Source organism: Neolamprologus brichardi, chromosome 12 (genome assembly GCF_056152115.1).
Source record: "Neolamprologus brichardi isolate AB-2024 chromosome 12, ASM5615211v1, whole genome shotgun sequence".
Lineage (NCBI taxonomy): Eukaryota > Metazoa > Chordata > Actinopteri > Cichliformes > Cichlidae > Neolamprologus > Neolamprologus brichardi.
In genome coordinates this window covers 37,439,080-37,459,425 of record NC_142115.1, presented here as the reverse complement: position 1 = coordinate 37,459,425, position 20,346 = coordinate 37,439,080, and the positions used below count along the sequence as shown (strand labels likewise).

At 40.2% G+C, this 20,346-nt stretch overlaps 1 protein-coding gene across 2 annotated transcripts; it reads left to right on the top strand.

Moving 5' to 3' along the window:
• Positions 1 to 9,450: 9,450 nt before the first annotated feature.
• Positions 9,451 to 19,855, top strand: LOC102790637 (uncharacterized). Of its 2 annotated transcripts, XM_087849520.1 has the most exons (7): positions 9,451 to 9,573; positions 12,506 to 12,533; positions 15,019 to 15,069; positions 15,227 to 15,865; positions 15,961 to 16,023; positions 16,510 to 17,652; positions 17,980 to 19,855. In XM_087849520.1, the coding sequence occupies exons 2-7, from the start codon at positions 12,515 to 12,517 to the stop codon at positions 19,632 to 19,634; spliced, it is 3,570 nt and encodes a 1,189-aa protein (XP_087705646.1). In that variant the 5' UTR covers positions 9,451 to 9,573; positions 12,506 to 12,514; the 3' UTR covers positions 19,635 to 19,855. The 2 variants fall into 2 exon arrangements, with proteins under 2 accessions (XP_087705646.1, XP_006808519.2); XM_006808456.3 differs by lacking the exons at positions 9,451 to 9,573; positions 12,506 to 12,533 and having other exon boundaries at positions 14,934 to 15,069.
• The last annotated feature ends 491 nt before the right edge of the window (positions 19,856 to 20,346 follow it).

Sequence of the window (20,346 nt, the reverse complement as noted above, 5' to 3'; positions counted from 1 at the left end):
CCTACTCCCTGTTTTTTAATTTTCATTTACCTCTTTTACCTTTTTTTGTGTCTGACTGAAACATGGCAGCAAAATAAACATTATGTCCACTTGAATGAAATCTGCCCGGCTGGCTGCTCTGTCACTGGAACTCCGTGTCTTTAGGGTGGAGGACTTGCTGCTGTTTACCAGGACAGACTCACATGCAGACTGATGAACCCAGACTCATTTCACTCATTTCAGTCACAGATGATGAAGGTCGGTTCTCTGAACACCTTTTATTGTATTTTAATCTATCGACCTCCTGGACCTGCTGGGGTCTTTCTAACTGAATTTAACATCCTTCTTACATCGATCATTAAACTGTAGAAGGTTGTAATATTGGGAGACTTAAACCTTCATATTGCAGCTGAGCTCAGTGTTATCACTGAGCAGCATGTTTCTGGCCCCACACATACAAAGGGCCACACACTGATCTTGTTTTCTCCCTGGGTTTAAATATACATGATGTATGTGTGGAGGATGTCCATGTGAGTGACCATAGCTGCATATTTTTTAATTTCTCATTTTTCTTGGATCTTTCACTTCCTAAATTGATGATCCAAAGGCGGATTATAACCCAGGATGCTGCTTGAAGGTTCTCTGCCATGTTTGACCCTCACATGGCTCAAAATAACGTGGATTCACTAATTTTGTCTTTTAACAATCAATGTAAATCTATTTTAGATACAGCGGCACCTCTGAAACAAAGTGTTGTCCATTGTTCAAAGTTTTGTCCCTGGATAAATAAAGATATTTGAAATTTTAGGAGATATTGTCGCAAATTAGAACGTTTATGGAAGGCTTCCAAGCTTGAGGTTGATAGGGTACATCTGAAGGAATCAATTTCCTCACTTAACGACATGATAAAAAATGCCAGAAGCGAATATTTTGGAAATCAAAGTGTTGTTTAATACAATTAAGAATGTTGTCTCTCCTGATATTCCTCATGTACCAATCTACACCAAATCTGATTGTAATGAATTTTTTAACTATTTTGTTAATAAAGTCGCTGCCGTCAGGTCTAATATCTCGCCATCATCCTCTCAGTATCACACTGACACATTGCTTACCTCTGATACCTGCTCCTCTTTTACTCCTGTTACCTTACAGGACATCAGTGTCTGCTTGGTCATATGAAACTGACTTCAAGCCACCTTGATGTACTTCCTCCATCATTTTTGTTTTGTGTGTTTGACTCTGTTGGCCCCTTTATTCTGAAAATAATTAATACTTCTCTTTATACTGGCTCAGTTCCCAGCTATTTTAAACAAGCTATTGTTGAACCAATATTAAAGAAACCAAATGTGGACCCATCTCTTCCAAACTGTTACAGGCCAGTATGGTAAATGGTAAATGGTAAATGGCCTGCATTTGTATAGCGCTTTACTTGGTCCCTATGGACCCCAAAGTGCTTTACACCACATTCAGTCATTCACCCATTCACACACTGGTGATGGCAGCTACATTGTACAAATTACACTCTACTGAAACCGCTTTACTGAAAGTGTCTAGTGACACTCTGATGGCAGCAGACTCCAGTACACCGTTCTGGTTCTGTTATCACCTCTGCTTTTGATACTGTTGATCACAGCATCCTGATAAATAGGCTGAAGGACTTGTTGGGGATTACTGGTGTTGTTTTGAAATGGTTTATGTCGTATCTATCTGAGAGATCTTTTACTGACTGTATGAATCGTGTTGTCTGAAACATCAGTTTTTTATCTCAAGGATCTGTTTTAAGCCCGATTCTCTTTTTGCTGTATATCCTCCCTCAGGACAAATTATGAGACGTTACAATAATATTTCTTATCATCTCTATGCTGATGACATTCAGTTGTACTGTTCTTTCAAAGCTTCTGAGTTTTATAAATTGTCGTGTTTAAATAATAGTCTGTCAGAAATCAAACAATGGTTAAATGACAGTTTCCTTCAGTTAAATGCAGATAAAACAGAAACTTTGATTATTGCTCCTGATCACATGTTCTCAGAAATTAATTCGTGCTTTTAGCTCTTCTCGTTTGGATTATTGTAACGGTCTTTTTACGTGTCTCAACAAATCAGCTCTGGATCGCCTTCAGTCTGTACAGAATGCAGCGGCAAGACTTTTAACTGGTACAAACAAGGTCACACATTACTCCAGTTTTGGCTTCTCTTCATTGGTTGCCTGTAAATTTTAGGGTTCATTTTAAAAATTTTAGTTGTAACTTTTAGAGCTCTGCACGGTGAAGCTCCCCAGTATATCTCTGACCTGTTGAAACCTCATGCTTCATCCCGAGCACTTAGGTCTTCAGGTCAGAGGCTACTGGTGGTCCCACGTACCGGGTTTAAAACACGTGGGGATCGAGCTTTTCAGGCACCGAGGCTGTGGAACTGTCACGATCCTGGGTCTTATGACCCAGCGTTTTGAGTTTTAGTTCTTTGATTTTGATGTTTATAGTTTATGTTTAAGCTCATTAGATTTCTATGTTCATTTGCTTATTCTATTCCCCTTGTGTTTTCAACCCTTGTGTTAAGTCTCCCTTATCCTTCATATGTTTCATGTCTGTTTCTTATGTTGTCAAGTTCATGTAGTCATGTCAGTGTTTCATTGTTTCCTATTTTATTTTGAAAGAGGTCCTGTGTTTCGGTGCTCTGTTTTGCTCTTTCCCTGTGGGCGTCGTTATGTTCATGTTGTGTCTACTTTGCCTTTCTGTCCCATGTTTCAGCTCCCTATGTTCTGTCTCAGTTGGTGTTAAGTTTACATGTTTTGAGTTCAGTCAGTGTGTTTCCTGTTTTACTTTGAAGGTCCACGTCTCATGTGAGTGTTTCTAGTTTTGCTTCCCTTGTCTCGTCCAGCCTGATTTCTCCCAGCTGTGCTCTCCTTCTGTGTCTCATTCCCTCGTTATCCCTCTGTGTATTTAAGCCCTGTGTTTCTCTTTGTCAGTGTCGTAGTCTCCCTCATGGCTGTGTTTCCTTGCGTTTTAGTTTACCCATGTCCCAGTTTAGTTTTCCATGCCATCCTGCAATAAAGCAGCTTTTTGAGTTTAATTTTGTTGTCATGAGTTTTGCGTTTGGGTCCTTCTCCTGCCTGGACACAGCCGAAACATGACAGGAACTCCCTGCCGTTGTCTTTACGCTGTCTAGACTCCACTGACTCTTTTAAAAAGCAGCTGAAGACATTTTTATACAAACGGGCTTTTAATTAATTTGTTTCATTGTTTTATATTATTTTATTTATATTTATATTTTTATTGTGAAGCACTTTGTGATTTCTATCTGTGAAATGTGCTGTATAAATAAATTTTACTTACTTACTTACTTTTTATTTTGTTGTACTAATGTAAGGTGACCTTGAGGGTCTTTAAAGGTGTCTATAAATAAAATGTGTCATTATTATTATTATTAATCATAATCATAATCATAATAATATAAACATGCATAAAGTCAGTAATGATTTTAGATGGTAGTCTTCTTCTTTAATATCAATTCAGAATTTGAAACAAAACGTTTTCATGTACAGGCTTTTGTTAAATGTCAACACTTCGCCGAGTTCTTTTGATTCCTCAGAGGCATCCGATGCAAGACACACAGCTGTGTCCCAATTCAGGGTCTGCACGCTTGACGTAGGGGAGACCGGGGATAGTTGTAACATTTTTGACATTTCTGTCTGTAAATTGGAGCTCTTTTAAGGTGGTGGATTCAAAATGTAATGCAAAGTATTTACATGTTTCGGCTATTAAATAGTGCAGCTATTGTCTCTGCAGCACAATTACCCATTGCATGGTATGGCCTCAAACACAAAGAGTGAAATGTTGCAATTAACCCCATAGTCTGGGTTAGTTGTAACATATCCTGGGGTGAAATGTAACACAATGAAATAAGGGTAGTGACAAAACATTAACATGTAATCTTTGTTTATTCAACACATGAATGCACTTAGAGCCATTTATGTAGCTATGTGTGTGTGTGGCAGAATGCAGAAATCTAGCTTTTGAACATATTCCAACCCCCCAAAAAAGACAAATTATGGAATTTTCTGCAACTGAATATTTCATTAATTTTGGTTGGTCTTCCTTGAGTTTGGCCTCATTGGCTCAGTGGGCATTATAACCTACAACTCTTGCACCAATTTTGAACATAACAATGAAGCTGAAAAAATGTAGTTGTTCACCAGCATCACAATTCCATTACGTTTTATCATGGCTTACCTTGGTGTGGTTTGCAGAGTGCTTCAGAAAGATGAGGAAATCTGTTTCTTGCACCCATCCTGATTTATTTCCACTACCAATGCTTCCTACTGGTCCATCTCTGACACAGTGGTCTGCATAATGTATGTGTGGGAACACAAACAGTGGAGGAATTGTGTTGCCAATGGCATTAACCACATATACAAAGGTGACCAGTGAACCTCTCTCTGCTGATGTCGTTGCCCCAACTTGCTTAATATAAGTTAAAGTAATAGTGTGGTAAGTTGTAACATCTGCATTATTGTTACAACTAACCCAGACTGTTGCTGTTACAACTGACCCAGACTCCTGTAGCCATGAACTAGCTAACATTACAGCCAACGGCTAAAACATTAGCACTAAAGACCTACACAGAATATATCCCCATAGACATACAAATAACCTAATTTAAGTTTGATGAGTTTAACTGCAAAGCAGATAATGCTATTAGAAATTGAAATAAAGTAGAAAAACTTACTTTTTGGCATACAAATTACTTTTTTTCGTGTTAAATTGTCTGTGTTTGACAAAATGTGCTGATTTTTCACATGTGATAGCAGAACTGAATTGGGCATGCACAGGATGAGTCACATCATTTGAAACTTAGCCCTGATTGGAGAAATTGGAAGTGTTACAACTGACCCACGTTACAACTATCCCCGGTCTCCCCTACGCATTTTAAGTGTGATTACGTCACCACCACGCGACGACGGCTGTCCCAATTCGAAGTGTACTTCAAATGCATACTCCAAATGCACCGTCGATTTCCCCAAATATCAAGCGTGGTCCGGTGCACGCTTCATGGTCCCATATATCCCACAATTCATAGCGCGGCGGTGGGTGTGGATCATTTTGCCGCAAAATATGGCAGAAGGGAGCGGCCGAAGAGTGAACTGTCAAAAGTAAGTACTGAATATGACATCACTTAATTATGTGCGAATGTTTAATAACGAAGAACATTAAAACATTGCTGTTGGCCACATGTTGGCAAAGTTGTGTGACATTAGTGATGTTTGTACTTTCAGCGTTAACTTAGTTGTAAAGCCTTATACAGTGGGGCAAAAAAGTATTTAGTCAGCCACCGATTGTGCAAGTTCCCCCACTTAAAATGATGACAGAGGTCAGTAATTTGCACCAGAGGTACACTTCAACTGTGAGAGACAGAATGTGAAAAAAAATCCATGAATTCACATGGTAGGATTTGTAAAGAATTTATTCGTAAATCAGGGTGGAAAATAAGTATTTGGTCAATAACAAAAATACAACTCAATACTTTGTAACATAACCTTTGTTGGCAATAACAGAGGTCAAACGTTTACTATAGGTCTTTACCAGGTTTGCACACACAGTAGCTGGTATTTTGGCCCATTCCTCCATGCAGATCTTCTCAAGAGCAGTGATGTTTTGGGGCTGTCGCCGAGCAACACGGACTTTCAACTCCCGCCACAGATTTTCTATGGGGTTGAGGTCTGGAGACTGGCTAGGCCACTCCAGGACTTTCAAATGCTTCTTACGGAGCCACTCCTTTGTTGCCCGGGCGGTGTGTTTTGGATCATTGTCATGTTGGAAGACCCAGCCTCGTTTCATCTTCAAAGTTCTCACTGATGGAAGGAGGTTTTGGCTCAAAATCTCACGATACTTGGCCCCATTCATTCTGTCCTTAACACGGATCAGTCGTCCTGTCCCCTTGGCAGAAAAACAGCCCCATAGCATGATGTTTCCACCCCCATGCTTCACAGTAGGTATGGTGTTCTTGGGATGCAACTCAGTATTCTTCTTCCTCCAAACACGACGAGTTGAGTTTATACCAAAAAGTTCTACTTTGGTTTCATCTGACCACATGACATTCTCCCAATCCTCTGCTGTATCATCCATGTGCTCTCTGGCAAACTTCAGACGGGCCTGGACATGCACTGGCTTCAGCAGCGGAACACGTCTGGCACTGCGGGATTTGATTCCCTGCCATTGTAGTGTGTTACTGATGGTGACCTTTGTTACTTTGGTCCCAGCTCTCTGCAGGTCATTCACCAGGTCCCCCCGTGTGGTTCTGGGATCTTTGCTCACCGTTCTCATGATCATTTTGACCCCACGGGATGAGATCTTGCGTGGAGCCCCAGATCGAGGGAGATTATCAGTGGTCTTGTATGTCTTCCATTTTCTGATGATTGCTCCCACAGTTGATTTTTTCACACCAAGCTGCTTGCCTATTGTAGATTCACTCTTCCCAGTCTGGTGCAGGTCTACAATTCTTTTCCTGGTGTCCTTCGAAAGCTCTTTGGTCTTGGCCATGGCGGAGTTTGGAGTCTGACTGGTTGAGGCTGTGGACAGGTGTCTTTTATACAGATGATGAGGTCAAACAGGTGCCATTCATACAGGTAACGAGTGGGGGACAGAAAAGCTTCTTACAGAAGACGTTACAGGTCTGTGAGAGCCAGGGATTTTCCTTGTTTGAGGTGACCAAATACTTATTTTCCACCCTGATTTACGAATAAATTCTTTACAAATCCTACCATGTGAATTCATGGATTTTTTTTTCACATTCTGTCTCTCACAGTTGAAGTGTACCTCTGGTGCAAATTACTGACCTCTGTCATCATTTTAAGTGGGGGAACTTGCACAATCGGTGGCTGACTAAATACTTTTTTGCCCCACTGTATATATATATATATATATATATATATATATATATATCTATATATATATATATATATATATATATATTAGGGGTGCAACGATACCCGTATCGAAATTGAACCGTTCGATACAGTGCTTTCGGTTCGGTACGCATATGTATCGAACAATACAAAATTTTTAATTTATTTTATCAACTTTCCTTCTGACGATGCTGTCTGTGTTGAGCGCTCAGTGGATCTGCGCTAGGCAGTGCAGCCTAAGTGGAGTAGTCGAACACAGATTCACTGAGCGCAGGGCAAGCTAGCAGACAGAAGTTAAGCTCGTTGCAACATGGCAACTTGAACCTCCCCCACCCTCATTCAGATCTGGCGTTTGGAACTATTTTGTTCTTCATGTGACGTATGACCCTGAAGGTAAGCATGTCATGGACAAAAGTAAAACAGTATGTTGGATGTGCCACGCAATGCTCAATTACATTGGTGGGAACTAGTGTGTTAGCGCAGTTAGCTCATTAACGTGTTGGCCGTCCAGCCCCACGCACGGGGCGATCCGCGGTAGCTCGTTAACAGAGATTTGCCATGTTGTGGTGTTAACGTCACTTCAGATTAACGCTGACAGCACTAGTGGGAACACAACGAATATGACTGCACATTTACTCCGACATCATCCTAGTGCAAAGACAAGTGGAAGCAGACAAAAACAACAAGCACACATGCTACAAACTTTAGCCGAGTCATTTAGACAGCCGTTAGCACATGATTCTCCTTATGGGGACCTGATATGTTTAATATGCTGCTGAGAATATAGCCCAGAAGAAGCGTATAGTATAGCTTTTATTTTGGAAAGAGACATTTCTCTGTAATAAACTCTCTTTTCCAAAGATGAGTGATTTCTCCATTAGATAGATTTATTATTTTATTACTTTGTTGTTTCAGCAACATTAAATTTAAAAACTGTACTTTTGAGTTAAAATATATATTTAGAATTTTAATAAATGACAAATTAAAAGGCATGAACATTTTTTTTTGTATCGAAAAAATATCGAACCGTGACACCAAAGTATCGAACCGAACCGTGAATTTTGTGTATCGTTGCACCCCTAATATATATATATATATATGTATATGTATATCATAATAATCTGACATTAACTATAATATTGGCCATATTATATTTACATTACCACAGTGAGATGAATTTAGTCTCATGAGCTAATTGTTATTTACTAGCTAATCTTAAATGACTGTTCAGTACAGAAATGAAGCCCAACAATCATGTTTTACAGTGCCGTGGTTTCAGCCTCAGATACTCAACTAATCAAAGTGATGTCATGACAGAAATGAATGACCAAAAAAACATTTTTTCACCTTCATTTCTGTCACACAAAGCTGTATGTAACGTTTCTCGCGGTTAGTATCATGGTTGCTAGGCAACCTGAACAGCGCGCAAGGCTAGACCGTCCCATTTCACAAGCCTCTCACTTCCTCACTTCTCGTACTTATAGTACGCACCGTACATAGTACGCGTAGTGCGCGTACTTCAAGCGTGCAGACCCTGAATTGGGACACAGCCATAATCTTCTTATAAAAGACTTCTAGAAGGGAGATGCGTCCTGCATGACACGCTGCCGCGAATCTCGAAATGACAGTTTTATTACAGGCTGTCCCCACTCTACTCTAAACAACAGTATTACACAAGCATTCAGTAGTCACGTTGCATAGCGTACTCATAGGTTATTGTCTATTAGCTGCAACACATCTTTTCTCAGCTCCGGCGAGGCTGCGACCTTGCCTGACTTCCTTCTAGTAAATTTCCACTGACAGATGGTTCCCTGTTATCAACTTCTACAGACAAGCGTGGACGAGGGTCTCCTACATTTCTATCACTAAAGGACACGTAGTAATGATTTTAATATCAGGGGCTGCGTCCATTCAATACTACACTATATATATAGTGTAGTATATATATGACACTAAAGTGTCATATATATATGACACTTTAGTTACTATAAAGCATAGCGTTGAGGCACTTCAAATAATTTCTTAACACTTTGTTTTGACTTTAACAAATATTTCATGGGAAATAAATCAACTAATTATTTGATATTTTCATTATTATTTGTCTGCTCATTACCTCAAACGTGACAGACAGACTGTAAGAAGATGGTTTTGATAAAGATTTCCTTTGTAGAGAGCAGCAGATCGAAGAGGCAGAGATTTGTCTCCAGTATATGCCCAGAATATGTTTTATTATTGAATGTGAACCTAATGTAAATATTCTCTGTAAACACCACATGGAGACAGACTCACTCTGAGACTCAGTCTGCAGGAGGCTGCTCGGCAGGTCAAAATGTGAAGTCTCCTCCACTAATCACACTTAAATTTAAATAGATCACAACTTCTGTGACAAAATATAAAGGAAATAAAACTCACACACGTTCCATTTTAAAATCGAAACTACGTCGTTCACACTGTTACATCTTTAAGGGGGGAGGGGGACGCAGCAGTCTCCACCTTTTTGGGGTGGAACATTTTAAACGCTTTCGTTTTTATTCGGTTGGGCGTTTTGCAGCAAAACAAACTCGGGCGATGAAATATTTTCAGATCCTTTAATAATCTGCTGCTGAGCTGCTCATTAAACCACACGAAGCTTCGGCGTTGACATTACTGACTGATCAATCAGCGATCATTGATAAATTACTGATCGTCGTTAGGTGAGTCAAATTTATATCGACACACTGATGTCGCGGTAATTTGGCTGACGGTGCTGGAAACAGCTTCCTGTTCGTTCAGACACACACCGTCAACTTTAAATAACTCGGAAAAAGTACTTTAACTGTTTGAAGCAGAAATAGAGGAAAAAGCCCGAAAACAACGGATTTGTACAGTTTAATGTAAAATTTGATCCTCTGATTGTCAGTTTGTTTTAAAATGAGGCGTCTCCAGTTTCTTTTCTGCAACAACAATAATAAGTGTTTTTTATTTAGGAAGAAACACGTACATAACAGAAAGTTACATTTACATGGTTTTTCTCTTATTATCAATAAAGCCCCCAAAAGTCTTTGCACGTTATACTGTGGATGCGCAGCCCGTTCTCACTCCCGAGGCGTAACATGCCGACGTTTTGTCACGTCCCGGGGCGTTCCTGAGGAACGCGAAAGGAGACCTTCGGCGTTCTTATGGTACGTGGCTGGTGATGGCCGAAATCCAGTGCAATGACGCTCCCGCGGTAATAGACGTTCCAGCCCTGTATTCCAGCCCGAACCATAACCTTTTTCCTGAGGTTAACCAGGACTTTAATGATGTTAAATAGCATGTTTCTTGAAGAAAAAGAGCGAACATGTGTAGATTGAGTCCATATGGTTCTCATATTCCCTCATTTTTCCGGTCGTCATTTAGGAACGTGGTGGGTAGCCGAAAACGTAATATGTTGACGATTTGTCACCTAGCCTAAAATGTTACGCTTTAGGAGTGAGAACGTGTTGCGATGCGTTATAGTACATACATTCTTATATATTTTATTTCAGTTAAATATTTATTCATGCAACTCGTTGATGTTTCGGCCAAAATAAAAATGCCAGTAAAAATTCATTTAAATGAATACATTATTTTGAATGTTTGGTCCAAATGTTTAGTTACATTAATTAAGTTAAATTTTATTTTATTTTTCTTTTATAATTGTCTCAAGATGCTTTCTCATACAGAGAAAAATCCCTCAAATCATATGACCCCCTATTAGCAAGCACTTGGGAAAGTGGGAAAGAAAAACTCCCTTTTAACAGGAAGAAACCTCCAGCAGAACCAGGCTCAGGGAGGGGCGGGGCCATCTGCTGTGATTGGTTGGGGTGAGAGAAGGAAGACAGGATAAAGACATGCTGTGGAAGAGAGACAGAGGTTAATAACAGATATGATTCAACACAGAGAGGTCTGTTAATACATAGTGAGTGAAGAAGAAACACCCAGTGCATCATGGGAATCCCCCGGCAGCCTACGTCTATTGCAGCATAACTAAGGGAGGATTCAGGGTCACCTGGTCCAGCCCTAACTATATGCTTTAGCAAAAAGGAAAGTTTGAAGCCTAATCTTAAAAGTAGAGATAGTGTCTGTCTCCTGAATCCAAACTGGAAGCTGGTTCCACAGAAGAGGGGCCTGAAAACTGAAGGCTCTGCCTCCCATTCTACTTTTAAATACTCTAGGAACAACAAGTAGGCCTGCAGAGCGAGAGCGAAGTGCTCTAATAGGGTGATATGGTACTACAAGGTCATTAAGATAAGATGGGGCCTGATTATTGATAATGCATTAAAACAATAAGATGGCCAGTGAAAGAACTTACAGCCAGATGCTAAAATTATTATTTACTTATTTAACTTAGTTAAGATGTAAAACAGAGGTAGAAAAAGGTGCATAGCGCCATTGGCTGTACGCTCACAGTTATAACACCTTTATTTTTCTTTCTTAACAGGTACCAACTGAGGTACTAATGTGTTGTTGGCCCATGTGCAACTGAAAGTCTCTACACAGTCTGGTTTATCTGTTGGAACATGTCATAAATGTCCCCATTCTCCTAGACTACCTGAGTAATCCTTGACAACGTCCAAATGTTTATTTACTGGCAAACTGTTCCAACTACATTCAGTATCTATTTCTGGACGCGAGCCAGTCAGACCTGAATTTCTGGAACATGTTCAAACAGTTCCTTTAGATCATTAAGTGCAGATGTTTTTGTAGGTCTGAATAAAACAGTTCCAAGCACTCTATCTCACTGAGAGGTGAAGGTTATAGTCACACCACAGGTCAAAGGTTAATGGAGTGGTAACATCTTCAGAAAGGTAACATATTAAGATGTTTCTGGCTGGTATTAAAGATAAATAGCACTATCTAATTTCATGTTTTTTTAACCTTTCAGCCACTACTTCTTATTGCCTTAAGTTTGAAACTCTTCTTGCCTTTTGTGCAAACAAATCATGTCTGTTTATTAAGCCTCCATCTTAATAGTTGAAGTGTGGTTTCCTTTAACACAATAACATAACTACCAAGCCAAACCAGGGTTCATCATTAGCCACTGTTGAGCCCCTCTGACATAAACCGAACGTTTACTGAGAAGAATCAGAATCACGATCAGAATATTTAACTAATCCCTAATTATGTAGTTACAGTTGCTCCAAGATAATAAGAACAGTAACAGACTGTCCATCCATCTTCTTCTGCTTATCTGGGGCCGGGTCACAGGGGCAGCAGCCAAAGCAGGGAAGCCCAGACCTCCCTCTCCCAAGCTACATCCTCCAGCTTATATCTGTGTTAGTCAAAATTATTACAACTTTTTGACTAACAATTTTCGATCTGCATTTTTAGTAATTTTAATTTTGTAATAATTAGATCTGTCATACATGCCTACATAGTTGTCCCTTCACCAATTCTCTATTCAGCACTATGCACTAAAAGCACAACGAGCAGCATGGTCCCTAGAACTGTGAATTATTAATTATAATTATCAGTAAGACACTCGTGATAATATTTTTCTCCTATAATTTTCAATTGTCTACTGTACCAGCTGGTTAGTACCTACTTGTATTATGAACTGGTGCCTTATTTTCTCTGATTTTATCTTCTTGCAGTTGTTTGTCTAGTAACTCATATTTCCCACAGTGTGACCTCATGGCAACTACAGTAACTGGTGAGTTCAATCAGAATTTATAACTAATGCTAATAAATGACTGCATCTCCCTTTCTGTAGACAAAAGTGTGTGGTGTTATAATATCTCTGTTTTTGCAAAAGAAAATAATCTAAAGCATCATAATAAGCCACTTAATTTATGTTTGAGTCTTTTTATGGGATGAACAGCACAACGTGTTTATTAAGTAACATGATACCTAATAAAATTATTTGTTTAGACAATGTTTTTTAATACAATAATTTAAATACCTTAAGAAATGTGCTTTATTATGCTTTACTAACATCCAAAAAATTCCAAAAAGATCAGTTCAGTCCATCATCTTGATGCATTCTCAATCATCCAGGTAAGTAAATCTCCAAAAGTTGATTCTGTTCGTCTGGACGTAGCGTTTTGTGGGATAAATGTTTCGTCACTCATCCAAGTAACTTCTTCAGTCTCAGCTGACTGCAGGTTTCCACTATCTTATAAAGACAATAACTGAAACCAAGCTACTGAATGTTCATTAATTTACAAATTCTCATGACCATCGATCAAACCTGCAGTGAGCTGAGACTGAAGAAGCCGCTTGGATAAGTGACAAAACATTTCTATGTCCAGAAGGACAAAATCTACTTTTTGGGAGCATTCATAAGTATCATCTTGATGCATCTCAATCATCCAGGTAAGTAAATCTCCAAAAGTTGATTCTGTTCGTCTGGACGCAGCGTTTTGTGGGAGAAACATTTCGTCACTCATCCAGGTGACTTCTTCAGTCTCAGCTGACTGCAGGTTTCAACCTTATAAACAGGACATTTGCATAATGACTGAAACCAGCCCACTGAAGGAACAATGGGCTGGGAGGTCAGTTCCTTAATCTTAATTATGCAAATTCTCATGACCATTGATCAACAACCACTGATCAATGGCCATGAGTACCCTTCACAGAGAGTTGGGGAATGGCTGCAATCACAGCATTGTAAGATGGTGACAGATGTACCCTTAGGCCCCTCCTCCATTCAGAGATGGTCTTTCCCTTTTCACGTAAATGGCCTCCTTGACTCCGCCCTCAAACCAGCGTTCCTCCCTGTCCAGGATGTTACATCCTCATCATTGAGAGAGTGTCCACTGGCCTGTAGGTGTAAATAGACTGCAGAGTCCTGGCCTGACGAGGTCGCTCTTCTGTGTTGTGCCATCCTCTTACCTAGAGGTTGTTTGGTTTCCCCGATGTATAGATCCTGGAAATCCTCCTGCACTTAACAGCGTACACTATGTTACTCTGTTTGTGTCGGGGACCTGATTCTTGGGGTGGACCAGTTTTTGGTGCAGCGTGTTTTGGGGTTTAAAAGCCACAGAGACCCGGTGTTTAGAAAAAATGCGTCTCAGCTGCTCCGATACTCCTGACACGTACGGGATCACTACAGGTTTTCACTTGGTCAGCGGTTGTTCTTCTCTCCTGGATCAGCTGGAGCTTTCTTTAGGAGCCTTCCCAGCTTTGACAAAAGTCCAGCTGGGATAACCACATTTACTCAGCGCCTTCTTGATGTTCTTCTGCCTCCCTGGTCGCTGTGTCAGTGGGGATGGTGTTCGCTCTGTGTTGTAGCGTCCTGATGACGCCCAGTTTGTGCTCCAGTGGATGATGAGAGACAAATAGAAATCAGTAGATTTCCATCAGTAATAAGGGACATCTAAAAGCTGACGTGTACCGTAAACCTACGCATATGGATCAGTATCTAAGGTTTGACTCTCATCATCCACTGGAGCACAAACAAACAAAAATGTGAGTCAATGTGGTTATCCCAGCTGGACTTTTGTCAAAGCTGGGAAGGCTCCTAAAGAAAGCTCCAGCCGATCCAGGAGAGAAGGACAACCGCTGACCAAGCGAAAACCTGTAGTGATCCCATATGTGTCAGGAGTATCGGAGCAGCTGAGACGCATTTTTTCTAAACACCGGGTCTCTGTGGCTTTTAAACCCCAAAACATGCTGCACCAAAAACTGGTCCACCCCAAGGATCGGGTCCCCGACACAAACAGAGTAACATAGTGTACGCTGTTAAGTGCAGGAGGATTGCCAGGATTTATACATCGGGGAAACCAAACAACCTCTAGGTAAGAGGATGGCACAACACAGAAGAGCTACCTCGTCAGGCCAGGACTCTGCAGTCTATTTACACCTACAGGCCAGTGGACACTCTTTCAATGATGAGGATGTAACATCCTGGACAGGGAGGAACGCTGGTTTGAGGGCGGAGTCAAGGAGGCCATTTACGTGAAAAGGGAAAGACCATCTCTGAATCGAGGAGGGGGCCTAAGGGTACATCTGTCACCATCTTACAATGCTGTGATTGCAGCCATTCCCCAACTCTCTGTGAATGGGACTCATGGTTATTGATCAGTGGTTGTTGATCAGTGGGTTTTGGTCAGTGGTTGTTGAGCAATGGTCCATTGATGGCATGGCATCCATTGTCTTTTCCCTTCTATCTATCTTTCTTTCTCTTTACATCACAGAGCATCAGCCTCCCCAGACAGGAAGCAGCCTTGAAGTACTGCCAAAAAACAGTGAGTTACACTGAACTGTGTTAGTGAGAAGTTAAAATATATCTGAAATTAGAACTAAAACCTCTGGATTTAAACCTCACTGAAACAAAGGGAATCACTCTTCAGTATCCTGCATGTCTGTGTTTAGCTACCTTCTCTACATCTGTGTTTCCCGCAGTGTCTGAGCTGAGGGTTGTTCTGCTGGGGAGCAGCTGGACTGAGAAAAATGAAGTGGGAAATCTGTTACTGGGAGATACTGTGTTCACCAGTAAAACTAAAGCGTGTGTGAGAATTAGTGGTACACTGGAGGGCAAAAAAATTGCTGTCATCAACACCCGCTACCTGCCTCCTCTCAACACCTCCCAACAAGATCTGACAGAGTTTATAAAAGACTGTGCAAAACACTCTGATCCTGGACCTCATGTGTTCCTGCTGCTTGTACAGCCTGAAAACTTTACAGAAGAACACAAACTGAGACTCTGCAGAGTCCTTCAAGGTTACAGTGATCAGTCATTTGATCATTCACTGATACTGATCTCAGCACCCAGAGAGGAGAGCTCAGGTTCTGTGGAAGACTTCATGAAAAGTCCAGCATTAAATGAAATGATCAAAAAATGTAAATGCAGATACTTGAAGAGGATCAACGTTGAACTTCCAGAGCTGTTAACACATTTGTGTGAAATTACAAAGTACAACAATGGAGAGCATGTCAGCTATGAAGCTTTTGAGGACACAGAACAGGATTTATCAAAAGATCAACAACCCCCGCCAAAAAAGGAGACGAAGACTCCTATCACTGACGCTGTTAAAGCTGCAGGTAAGATGAGAATCTTCTTCTGACAAGGATGAAATACACAGAATATACAACATCTATGATTCAATAATCAGCACAGCAATTTCTTATTTTGACAGGATTGCCCAATAAATTAAAACAAATCAATCCTCAAGTTTCTGGAAAAACACCTTTGTCCAACAGTAAGTAAAATGATGTCAGGGCTCATCCTGTTTTTGAAAACGAACATTTCTTTTGTCCTTTTTTGGTCTGAACATCCAACAGTTTTAATTATAATAGGATAGGCTCCAGTGCCCCTGCGAGGCTGAAAAGGATAAGAAGAAGAAAATGGATGAATAATATATATTAGTAGGCTTGTGCAGAACTTCGGTGAGCTGAGGTTGTTTAAACTTAACTTAATAATTTAACATTAAACTTTGACCTTATACAAACAGTTGTGCAAAAAGCTTAAATGTTTAACACATTCACACACAATGGCTAACTGTGTTGGTGTTTGGATTTTAATATTTAAGTGTGACTCACATCACATCACATTTGACCAAGTCAATCGATGAGTAATACTAAAGGTTCTCTGAGCATACTGAGGATTGAAGAGATCTCCTCGTACAAGCCAAGTGCTGTGATTTTAGATTAATTTGTGTTATTGTGTTCTCTCTGTTGTATCACAGTGTCTGCGTTCAGGATTGTGCTGCTGGGCAAAAGTGAAGATAAGAAGACAAAACTTGGTAACTTGATCATTGGGTACCAAGCATTTCACTGCCAAAAACTCAATCACTGCGTGGCCTCCTGTGGAGAGTGGAGAGGAAAACTACTGACAGTAGTGAAAACTCCAGACATGTTCAGTCTGTCTGAGGAGGACATGAGAAGAGAAGTAAAGAGGAGTGTGAGTCTCTGTCATCCTGGACCAAATGTTCTGCTGCTGTTGGTGAAATCTTCTGAATTCAGTGAAGAGAACAGAACAACTCTGAAGTTCATCCTGAGTCTGTTTGGTCACAATGCCTTTAAACACTCGATGGTCGTCATCACACGTGAGAATGAAATGAGTTCCACTGTGAATGAAGTCCTTGTAGAATGTGGAGGAAGGCACTACAACATGTTTGAAGATAACTATGGATCATTAATGCAGAAGATTCAGGACATGACAAATCAATACAATCACAGCATCAAACCATCTTTAAACCTGGTTCTGTGTGGGAGGAGAGGAGCAGAGAAGACTTTAACAGCCAAGGCCATTTTAGGTCAGACTGAGCTTCATTCAGCCTCCAACTCATCAGAGTGTGTTAAACATCAGGGAGAGGTGTGTGGACGTTGGGTTTCCCTGGTGGAGCTGCCTGCCTTGTATGGAAAACCTCAGGAGGCAGTGATGGAGGAATCACTCAGGTGTATCTCCCTCTGTGATCCTGAGGGTGTCCATGCCTTCATCCTGGTCCTACCTGTGGCTCCCCTCACTGATGAAGACAAGGGAGAGTTAGAGACCATCCAGGACACATTCAGCTCTCGAGTCAATGACTTCACCATGATTCTGTTCACTGTGGACTCAGATCCTACAGATACAGCTGTTGGTAACTTTGTAAAGAAAAACCAGGACATCCAGGAGCTCTGTGAGAGCTGTGGAGGAAGCTCTTTTGTTCTTAACATTAAAGACAAACAGCAGATCCCACAGCTGTTGGAAACTGTGGAAAAAATCAGTGTCCACAAAGACAAATCATACTGCTACACAATGTACACATTTGGACAAGCCCAACTAGAGAAGATGTTACAACAAGAGAAATTCATCACCCAACTTGCACAGAACAGAAGCACTGCTGCTTGTAAGTACCTTCTTCTTCTTTTTTCTCCCTCTAACCCATGTTTGATCACCCCAACCAATCACAGCAGATGGCCCCACCCCTCCCTGAGCCTGGTTCTGCCGGAGGTTTCTTCCTGTTAAAAGGGAGTTTTTCCTTCCCACTGTCGCCAAAGTGCTTGCTCATAGGGGTCATATGATTGTTGGGTTTTTCTCTGTATCTATGAAGCGCCCTGAGGCGACTTTTGTTGTGATTTGGCGCTATATAAATAAAATTGAATTGAATTGAATTGAATTGAATTGAATTTGATGTAGAATGGTAGACTGTACTGACTGTTGACATTGTATGCAGGTAATGAAGAGATGCAGAGCGCGGGGTGTCTCAGGATTGTGCTGATAGGTAAGACTGGCTGTGGAAAGAGCTCTTCAGGAAACACCATTCTAGGAAGAGCAGATACATTTTTATCTAAACCTTTCCAAAAGTCGGTCACCAAGCGCTGTCAGAAAGAACAGGGTGATGTCACCGGCCGTCCTGTTGTTGTGGTCGACACTCCTGGACTGTTTGACAACAGTTTATCACATGAAGAGATCAATGAGGAGATGGTGAAATGCATCAGCCTCCTGGCTCCAGGACCACACGTCTTCCTGTTGGTTTTACAGATCGGCAGATTCACCCCAGAGGAGAAGGAGACACTGGAACTGATCAGGAAAGGTTTTGGGAAGAATTCAGAAAAGTTCACCATCATTCTTTTAACAAAAGGAGATACACTGAAACATGAAAATGTATCTGTTGAAGAATACATTGAAAACTCAGAAGATTCCTTTAAGAAGCTGATCTCTGACTGTGGAAGAAGGGTGCATGTGTTTAACAACTATGATGAGGAAAACCGCTCACAGGTCAGTGAGTTGATAACAAAGATTGACACCATGGTGAAGAACAATGGAGGATGCTGCTACACCAATGAGATGCTGGAAGAGGCTGAAGCAGCGATACAGAAAGAAGTAGAGAGAATCCTGAAGGAGAAGGAAGAAGAGATGAAGAGACTGAGAGAGGAGCTTGAAAGAAAACATGAGGAGGAAATTAAAGCAATGACAAAAAGAATGGAAGAAGAGAAGAAAAAACTTCAGCAGGAAAGAGACCAGAAACTCAAGGAGATGGAGGAAAATATAAAGAAGGAGCGTGAAGAGAGAAAGAAAGAACAGGAAATGAGAGAAGAAGAGAACAGGAAATGGAAAAATGAGGAAGAATTATACAGACAGAATTTGAAAACACAACTTGAAATGTTGGACAAACAAATTCACTCAGAAAAAGAGGAAAAGAAAAGTGTGGATCAAAAGCTGGAAGAGAACAGAGAAGAGATGACGAGAAAACAAGAAGCCTGGGAGAAAGAACGAAGTGAATGGTGGGAAAAACAAAGACAAGAAGATGAACAGAGACAAGAAAAACAGCAAATAAAACTTGAAAACCTTGAAGAAATGTACAAGCAGGAAATAGAAAAAAATGAAAAGAAAAGAAAAGAAGAAGACAAAATGAGGAGAGAAGAGGAGAAGAAAGAACGAAATCAGCTGGAAGAAAACTATAAAATACGTGTGGAAAATCTGAAGAAGATGCATGAAGATGAGGCCAGAAAGAAAGCTGAAGAGTTCAATGATTTCAAAGAGAACAAAAACAAAGAGTTTGCAGCTCAGAAGGAGGAGCACAAGAAGAAGATTAAAGACAAAGATGAGAAGTATGACCTGTTAAAGGCTCTGGCTGAGCACACTGAAAAACAAAAGAGAGAAAAGCATCAAGCAGAAATCAAAGATGTGATAAAATGTCTTTCCAAGAAGAGAGGGAACGTGAAAAAACTCAAAGACTTGCTGATAAAACATGAGGATCAAATGAAGATTGCAAAAAATGAGGAAGAAAAAGAAAACCTGCAGAAAATCCATGAAACAGAATTAAGTGAACAAATACAAAAACTTCTGGATGAAGTTGAAACAACATCTCGCTGCAGCATTTCATGAGGGGATTTTTTTGTGTTTTTGTGACAGAGCTCCATGAATAAAAGATTTTCTGTACATTTAGTTAAATGTTGAGATGAGAATACCAGTGTGTGTGCTGATGCTTATAGATCTGAATGTACTTAATCGAGCGCAACAGAATCCAGATTAAACTGCTTGTGATTTTCTAACTGATCAGATACAAATTCATAAATTTTATGGTCAATTTGTGAACATTTTACAGTTACAGATCACAGACAGAATTCTTAATTCATCTTATAAATTCTTACTTTCAGGATTGCGTTCCATTGTGTTTCTTTTGTGACTCATTGACATGTGTAGTATGAATTACTGCCATGTAACTCTTCAGGTTATGGAACATTTTGAAGCAGTTTAATTTTTTGGTATATTTTATGTTGTTGTTATGTTGTTATGTAGTTTATGTTTTATGTTGATTATTTTCATGCAGTAGTATATTAAACAATAGAAGAAGCTTCAGCTGGTTATTAGATATTTGGATGTTTGTTGTAATTTTATAAATATTCAGTATTAAATATATATGACTATCCTTTATGCTGTTCTTCTTGATGATTAAAAAAACTGGAAATTTATTTTTCCATGTGTTCCTGTTGTTCTATCTAGGCAATTGAAAATTATCATCCTTTTTATCCCTTATCTTTATAAAAGAAGTATTTGTCAGCCAAGAGAGGACGAGCATGATGCTGGAGGAATAAAG

Coding starts and splice junctions, on each gene's coding strand:
- LOC102790637 (XM_006808456.3), top strand. CDS start 14,964: ATGGCATCCATTGTCTTTTCCCTTCTATCTATCTTTCTTTCTCTTTAC. Junction 15,866..15,960: donor TGACGCTGTTAAAGCTGCAG/GTAAGATGAGAA, acceptor TTATTTTGACAG/GATTGCCCAATAAATTAAAA. Junction 17,653..17,979: donor GAACAGAAGCACTGCTGCTT/GTAAGTACCTTC, acceptor CATTGTATGCAG/GTAATGAAGAGATGCAGAGC.